At 51.7% G+C, this 8,183-nt stretch overlaps 1 protein-coding gene across 1 annotated transcript in view; it reads left to right on the plus strand.

The window, feature by feature from the left end:
* The first annotated feature begins 4,114 nt into the window (after positions 1 to 4,114).
* Positions 4,115 to 8,183, plus strand: part of EIF3B (eukaryotic translation initiation factor 3, subunit B) — a 22,289-nt gene continuing 18,220 nt past the window's right edge. Inside the window, exons 1-2 of the mRNA XM_010832662.1 lie at positions 4,115 to 4,179; positions 7,500 to 7,633. Coding sequence (XP_010830964.1) covers positions 4,115 to 4,179; positions 7,500 to 7,633 — 199 coding nt within the window. The remainder of the gene's footprint in view (positions 4,180 to 7,499; positions 7,634 to 8,183) is intronic.

Genomic DNA, 8,183 nt, shown 5'->3' on the forward strand with positions numbered 1-8,183 from the left:
GGCATCACCAACTCGATAGACATGAGTTTGAGCAAGCTCCAGGAGTTGGTGATGGACAGGGAAGCCTGGTTGCTGCAGTCCATGGGGTTGCAAAGAGTCGGGCATGACTGAGTGACTGAGTGACTGAACCAACAGATTCTTTTTACACTTCTCAGGCGGTCACTGGACAGTTCTAAAATTACATACGTGGTTCACATTATATTTTTGCCGGACAGTGTGCTGGCCAAGACAGTGCACCGCGAGTGAGATAGGCTGTTGCTCAAAATGAAACTTCACAAAAAGGTCAATGTTACTATACAGATTTCTCTACATCAGGGGGTCCCCAACCTCTACGATCTGATACCTGATGATCTGAGGTGGAGCCTATGTAGTAATAACAGGAAGAAAGTGCACGATAAATGTAATGCACCCGAATCATCCTGAAACCACCCCCATGTCCTCCCCAGTCTGTGGGAAAACTGTCTTCCATGAAACCAGTCCCAGGTGCCAAAAAGCTTGAGGACTGCTGCCCTGTATCTTTGTCCAGCCAAGATTCGGTTCAGCTAAGTTCAGTTGCTCAGTTGTGTCCGACTCGTTGTGACCCCATAGACTGCAGCACGCGGGCTTCCCTGTCCATCACCAACTCCCAGAGTTTGCTCAAACTCATGTCCGTCGAGTCGGTCATGCCATCCAGCCATCTCATCCTCTGTTGTCCCCTTCTCCTCCCACCTTCCATCTTTCCCAGCATCAGGGTCTCTTCCAATGAGTCAGCTCTTCGCATCAGGTGGCCAAAGTATTGGAGTTTCAGCTTCAGCATCAGTCCTTCCAATGAATATTTAGGGCTGATCTCCTTTAGGATGGACTGGTTGGATCTCCTTGCAGTCCAAGGGACTCTCAAGAGTTTTCTCCAACACCACAGCTCAAAAGCATCAATTCTTCGGCACTCAGCTCTCTTCACAGTCCAACTCTCACATCCATACCTGACTACTGGAAAAACCATAGCCTTGACTAGACGAACCTTTGTTGGCAAAGTAATGTCTCTGCTTTTTAATATGCTATCTAGGTTGGTCATAGCTTTTCTTCCAAGGAGCAAGCGTCTTTCAATTTCAGCCAAGATTATCACACCCCTTATTTACTAACTCATTAGTTCCTTCATTTATTCAATCATTCATTCACTCAACAGACATTTGCAAACGCTGCGTCAAGCCCTGGAGCTCCTAGAAAAAACTCGCCATGCTTGTTCCCAATCTCCCCCAAGTTTATGTTTCCCACCTCTTGTTCACTGCTGTTAACATCTTACCGACATGCTCCATCACTTGCAATCCTTATTTATACGTTTGAGAGTAAGTTGATTCATCACAGCCTTTTACTTTGAAATACTTCTGGGAGTATTTCCCGGGAACAAGGCTGCTCTCTTACCTTACCTTAGTACAGCACCCTGAGGGCCACGGGGGTGGCAGCCATCTGAGGTTCTGCCCACTGAGGTTCTGCCCCTTCTAACTCGATACAAAAATCACAAAGAAAATGCAAATCTGTTCTCAAAGCCCAGCTTCTCTCGCAAATGCATGTACATGCACAGAGCAATTTTGCAAACAGAAACTTGGATGGCATCCTGCTGTTTCTCAATTTCCCCTCCTCCACCACTAGCTTTGTTTTTATTTTCTTTTCCCACCACTTAGATTCCTTCTCCCCCAAATCAGTGGTGCCTGGGTTGGGGGCAGAGGGGGGCTGCCCTGCAAAGGGGCGAGAGGAAGCTTCAGAGGATGAAAAGCTCTGCGTCCTGACCGGCCACGGTTTCCTGGATACAAAGCTGCTCCAGCTGTGCACCTGTGGCAGTGTGCGCATTCGGGCTTCGGCCAGCACACAGCACGTCCTCGTAATCGGGGCTCCCTGCCTTGAAGCACCTCAAACACAGCAGTGGGGCTGCCGTCCACACGAGACCAATGAGCAGACCCCTCCTTGCCTCGCCTCCCTTTTTTCTAAAAAAATTTATCTTATAGAGTATTTATTTTTGTTTCAGCCACACCCACGTGGCACGCAGGATCCTAGTTCCCTGACTGGGATTGAACCCAGGCCCGCTGCGCTGGGAGCGCAGAGTCTCAACTCCTGGGCGACCAGGGAAGCCCTTTCATTTCCCTTGTTTATGTGTCTCCCTCCCACCTCGTGTCAGAGGAACGAGGTGTCGGTCATTCCCCACGTGGACCACCGGCAAGAACCACCACAACCGGTGCCATCCAGCGTTTTCCCTAAGGCCTCGTCATCTGAGCGCGTCCGGTTCCCTCGGGTCCGCTCTCTGCGGCCCGGAGAGGGGTGCCTCTCACCTGTGCCCCCCAGTCCCATGAGAGCAGGCTGGCTGGACAGGCGTGTGCAAAATCAGGCCGTCAGAGCTGATAACAACACCACTTCCCGGGCACTTAGCGTGTGCTGCACACAGCACGGTACACCGTGAGAGGGCGGACTCCATGTGCACCTGGCTCGTAGTCTCCTGTTTTTCAACCCTAGCCTCCGCTCACCTGGCCAAGAAGAAACTCAGTTTCATGTTTTTTAACTGTTTGTTTTTCAGGGGAGGTCCTTCAGGCTGACAAAGAGCTGACAAAGCCACCCAGGCTGGCCAGTGGCCGGGAGGTGAGGTGGGCAGCCTAGGCCTCGGTTCACACCACTACCAGCCAATCCCTCCAGCCCAACAGGGTTCTCGAAATTCGGCTCAGGCTGCGGGTGGCAACAAAGAAGTTCGAAAACCGTGAACCTCCCTGCTGGGGACCCTGCCACCCCGAGACCTCCGGCAGGCATCGGGAGCCCCTGCCACCTCATCCATTGCCCTCCAGCCTCAGGAACTGGGCGCGTCCCAGCTCTGAGCCTCCTGCTGAAAACCAGAGGTGACCGCCACGCTTCAGAAGCAGGCTGTTGTGGTTGTTCAGCCACTCAGTTGTGTCCAACTCTTTTTGACCCCGTGGACTGCAGCACGCCAGGCTCCTCAGTCTTCCACTATCTCCCGGAGTCCCTTGAGTTGGTGATGCTGTCTAACCATCTCATCCTCTGCCACCCCCTTCTCTTTTTGTCTTCAATCCTTCCCAGCATCTGTGTCCTTTCCAATGAGAACCAGGTTAGCCCTCTTGAAAATACTTCTCACCGTTTTAAGATAAACCTACAGGTAAATAAGGAAGACAGAGGGCAAAGGAGCCTGGCTTGCTGCGGTCCATGGGGTCACCAGGAGTCAGACAAAACTTAGGGCCTGAGCAACAATAACAACACAGATAAAAAAGGCATAAGTCACCCACCTAATCTTACTGAAACTTCTCCCAAGCCTATGAGGCAAATATTATTGTTATTCCCATTTTTAAGATAAGGAAACTGAAGTTTAGCGATGATAAATAAACGGCCCAAGGTCATCTAACAAGGGAGGCAGCTTAGACCTAGCCCAGGTCTCTCCTTTGCTCCTAAGCCCCAGGTTTCCCAAAGTGGGTGGGAACTTGCCAGAACATTTTCCCTTTTAATAGTTACCTAGTCAGGTTCAGTTCAGTCGCTCAGTCGTGTCCGACTCTTTGTGACCCTATCGATTACAGCACGCCAGGCCTCCCTGTCCATCACCAACTCCTGGAGTTTACCCAAGCTCATGTCCATTGAGTTGGTGATGCCATCCAAACATCTCATCCTCTGTCATCCCCTTCTCCTAATGTAATTGAAATAAAACTGTCAAACTCATGATTTCAAAAGGAACTCTAAACTTGGCCTTAAAATGCTTTTAAGTTTAAAGAATAGGTTTTTGATATGTTGAAATAACGTTCTAGGCCCAAGTCGGAGCTGCTCTGGTCAAAAGTGCCACGATGGTAAGCCAGAGGTGGATACGTGGTCGCTGTGACTGCGCTGCCGACCAGAAGCACAATGTACACAGTCGCTTGCCAGCCGCCTCAGAGCGCACTCGGCTCGCACGCCCCGCCCCTCTAGACTCATATCCTTATTCCTCCTCACCCCCAACAACAAAGCAGCAAAGACACAGCACAGCCAAAACTAAATAAATACAACTTAAAAGAGGAAAAAGAAGAAAGCTGGAAGTCTGCTGTATTAGTACCAGACGAAGTAAACTGGAGACCAGGGGATATTAGCAGGAATAAAAAGAAGTATTTAAAACGGCAAGATGGCCAACTCGTCAAGAAGACAAAGCAGCCCTAAGCGGACGTGTACACGGTGCAGAACTTCAAGGTACGTGGAAGAAGCGATAAAACAGACAGAGACAAATCCATCGTTAGAGTGGAAGCTTCCAACATGTGCCTCTCAGCAACTGATGGGACACAGGGACAGAAAATCAGAAAAGTGTTCAAAGACTGGAGCAAGGCTCGGGGCCCGCTGGATCTCGGTGATGCTTCCTGGATGGAGCAACGCCCGGGCCCGCTGGGTCTCGGTCATGCTTCCTGGACATTCACCCACAGCAGCAGTTCAAGGAACGTGCACCAAGGGAGTCCACATTCTTGGCCACAGATCTCAACACATTTTCAAAAGGACTGAAATCATGCAAAGTGTGTTCTCTGGGGAATTCCCTGGTTAGGACCCCATGCTCTCCCTGCAGAGGGCCCGAGTTTGATCTCTGGTCGGGAAACTTAGATCCCACAAGCAGCATGGCCAAAATAAAAACCAAAAAGCAAAGTATGTTCTCTGCTCACAACATAATTAAACCAGAAACCAGATTTGGAGACATATCTGAAAAATTCTTAAATAGGTGTATATTAAGACCACATCTCCAAACAATCTACAGATCTGAGAAGAAATCATAATGGAAACTAGAAAACATTTTCAACGGAGAATACAACATATTATAATTTGTGGGATGTAACTAAAGTAGTGCTTAGAGGGAAAATTACAGCTTTAAATTCAGATGCTGTCATCCTGGTCCCTCCGATCCACAGCTCCCCACCGGCCTCTCACCACCGTTTCAGGACCACTCCTTGGATGGTTATTTCATAAGGTTTGCAAACTGTTGCGTATCTAATTTTATTGAACCATCTACATGTATTGGCTAGAATTATTTTATAAATAAGAGCTTTCCCTCATCAACGGTTTGGTTACTGTGAAATATAAAGATAAAATTAAAAAGGCAAAGTTAACTATATTGCTTCAGTCTTTTATCTATTTTCAGAACGAGACAATGCCCCAGCAATATCCACCTGTTTTTAAAATCCAGCAACGGGATTTTTAAAACACAGCACTACGAACAAATGAACTTAAACATGTCAAACACATACAGCTTTTTATTCTTTTTGAGGCTCCAACTCTTCCAGCAGGGGGCCTCTGGAAGTCCTCCCCACTCCTTCCCAACAATTTATCATAAAAATTTGCCAATGCACAGACATGTTGAGAGACTTTTCCAGGAACAGTTGCCCGCCCACCACCTGGATTTCAGTTGGCACTTCTCTGGCCAGCGCCACCACAGCCGCTCGGTTTCATCAAACCCTTCTCAGCTGAACCTGTATCCTTCTAGGCTTGTTCCTCTGTATTCACATATTTATCTAATGTGTTAGTCAGTGCGGGCTGCTATAACAAAACACCACAGCCCGGAAGGCTTAAAGCAACACGTCCGTTTCTCACCGTTCCGGAGGCTGGACGGCCAAGATCAAGGTGCTGGCGTCTCCTGAGCCCTCTCTCAAGAGCTGGGCTCAGGCTGCAGCCAACACGGCTGCACTTCGGATGGAGGGGTCTGGGAGCCGGGTGCTGATTGGCCAGGGACTGGACCTCCTCCACATGGGGGCCCTCCTCAGAGCGGGCTCCTCCATGGGCTGCTGGGGTGTCCTCCGGGAAAGGTGGCTAGCTTCTTTCCGGCCCAGCGGCCCGAGAGAGAGCCAGGTGGAAGCTTATCATTTTTAGGACCCACACTTGGAAGTCACATGGCATCACTTCTGCCACCACGTGTCTGTTGGAAGTGAGCGAGCAGGGGCACCCACAATTAAGGAGGGCAGGGTCCTCCTTCTTAGAAACTTCCTGGCTGCACTTCATGGCATGTAGGACTTAGTTCCCCAACCAGGTATTGAACCCATACACCCAGTAGTGGAAGCATCGATTCTTAACAACTGGACGGCCAGGGAGGTCCCCTAGCTTCCCCTTCTGAAAGGGTGCCAAAGGATTTCTGACTCTATGGCAGATGTACTTTTAGCCTGACTTCTGTGGTGTTTGACTCCTGACAGTTGCCCCCACAGCACTGCGACTCTGAGACAAGAACTGCAAATGCCTCCTCCCTCTGTACCCCGCACACAGAGTGCCTCCCACTCAGGCCCTGATATACTCTGAACTTTCCCCTCAGCACTCCTCAAACTCTGGAGGGTGGAGGAACTGCGGATGGTCTTGCTGGTTTTCTTGCTAGAACACTGCGGGATGTACTTTGAAAATACACTTTTTTTTTGCATCATGAGCACATTCATAATTTTACCTGCAGAATAAGATAGGAGTCCCTCCGCTGGGAAATAGTAATGAGTGGCTAATATTTACAATACCTGCACACCGGAGAAGTCTTTCCTAAGAAACATGTAGCTGCTCAGCTAAGGTCAGCTGCTTTCAAGCTTTCTGTGAATATCCACTTATTAAGGGGCTTTCCCAGGTGGCTCAGTGGTAAGAATCTGCCTGCCAATGCAGGAGATGCAAGAGAGGAGGGTTCCATCTCTGGGTCGGGTAGATCCCCCGGAGGAGGAAATGGCAACCCACTCCAGTATTCTGGCCCGACAAATCTCACAGACAGAGGAGCTTGGTGGGCTACAGTCCATGGGGTCACAAAGAGTTGGACACGACTGAGCACACACACATTCACTTATTGTTCATTGCTTTGTCACCAATAGCACCTTCTAGAAGAAAAGCGCTGGCAGAGCCCAGCAACCTGTGAAAACTATGGAAGACAGCAGAAAATAGGAGGGTAATTCTGACGGCCAGGAAAAGTTAGTTTCCCTTTTGAAGCCCGTCCCTGGACCACGCACCTCATTTCACAGGTGAGGAGGCCGAGGCAGAGAGGCCGTGGGGCTGCCCACAGCTACAAAAGCTGAAAGACAGGGAGCATTCGAACTCACAGGTACGCAACCTGAGAACCCTGGATCTTTTCTCTTTTCCTGTCACCTGAGGTAAAATACAGCCAGCACTCCGTTTACAGTGTTATCCATTTTTCAGAGCAGAGTTCAGAGGCACGAAGCGCGTTCACACTGTCGGCATCCGGCACTCTACCCGTCTTCCCAAACTGTCCTAAACTCCCGTCCCACCTGCCGCCGCAGCACCGCCTTCTTTTTTAGAACTAAAACATTTACACTGAGCGGTGGCCCGCGTGCTCCACAAAATCCAAAAGACAGAAATGGAAACACGGTATCCCCGCCGCGCGCCCCTGCGCCTCAGGTAATCAGAACCTGGCCGCGCAGGCCACGCCCTCTAACCCCGCCCGCGGCGGCCCCGCCCCATACAGCCCCGCCCCTCGGGCCGGGCCCCGCCCCGCCCCGTGGCCGTGCTCTCGCGCGCGTCAGGGGGCGGAGGCCCGCGCGGGTCGAACCATGGTGACCATCAGAATGGGGAAAGGGGAATTACAGCCGCCGCGGTGAACGTGGGTTTGAGGGATCAAAGCAGCGCTCATTCCCTTCTGAGTTGCGCCAGGCGGTCGTCCCTGTAGCAGCCTGGGCCTTCTCTGGCTCGCCAGGTATTCCTTCTGTATTTTGGAATCGCCCATTCTTTTGCCCAGTCAGTAGACGAGTCTAAAAGCCGACGTGTAGAGGTGGAACTTGGTAACGTAAGTTAAGTGTTTGGTGAAAGGCCAAGATATCCCAACCAGAGTATTTTGTGCTATCGTTGCCGCGGGCATCAGCGTGTAAGCGAAGGGTGCTCTCGCGCCCCGCGCGCTAGGCCGACGCCTGGTGCCTCCCTGCGGCTTCACAGGTGGTCTCTCCCCGCCGCGCGGCCTGACGGGAGGAGGACGCGGTGCTGCCATGTTGGACGGAACCATCCGCTGCCTGAGGTGGGGCAGCCTGGTTCTCAAGCCGCCTGTAGACTGACCGAGACAAGGGCGCTGCTCCGCCTGGGGCCGGCGCTCGTGGCGGGGGCGCCGTCGCAGTCCGCGGCAGACACAGCCCCGCCCTGCGAGCTCGTCCGGGCGCGCGGGACGGCGTCAGGGCGCGGGCCCCCCCGTGCCCGTGGGCGGCCCCGCCGCACGCACATGGCCGGGAGGTAGGCGCGCGGTGCGGCCTGGGAGA

This window comes from Bison bison, unplaced genomic scaffold (assembly GCF_000754665.1).
Source record: "Bison bison bison isolate TAMUID 2011002044 unplaced genomic scaffold, Bison_UMD1.0 scf7180017862013, whole genome shotgun sequence".
In the NCBI taxonomy this organism is placed as follows: Eukaryota; Metazoa; Chordata; class Mammalia; order Artiodactyla; family Bovidae; genus Bison; species Bison bison.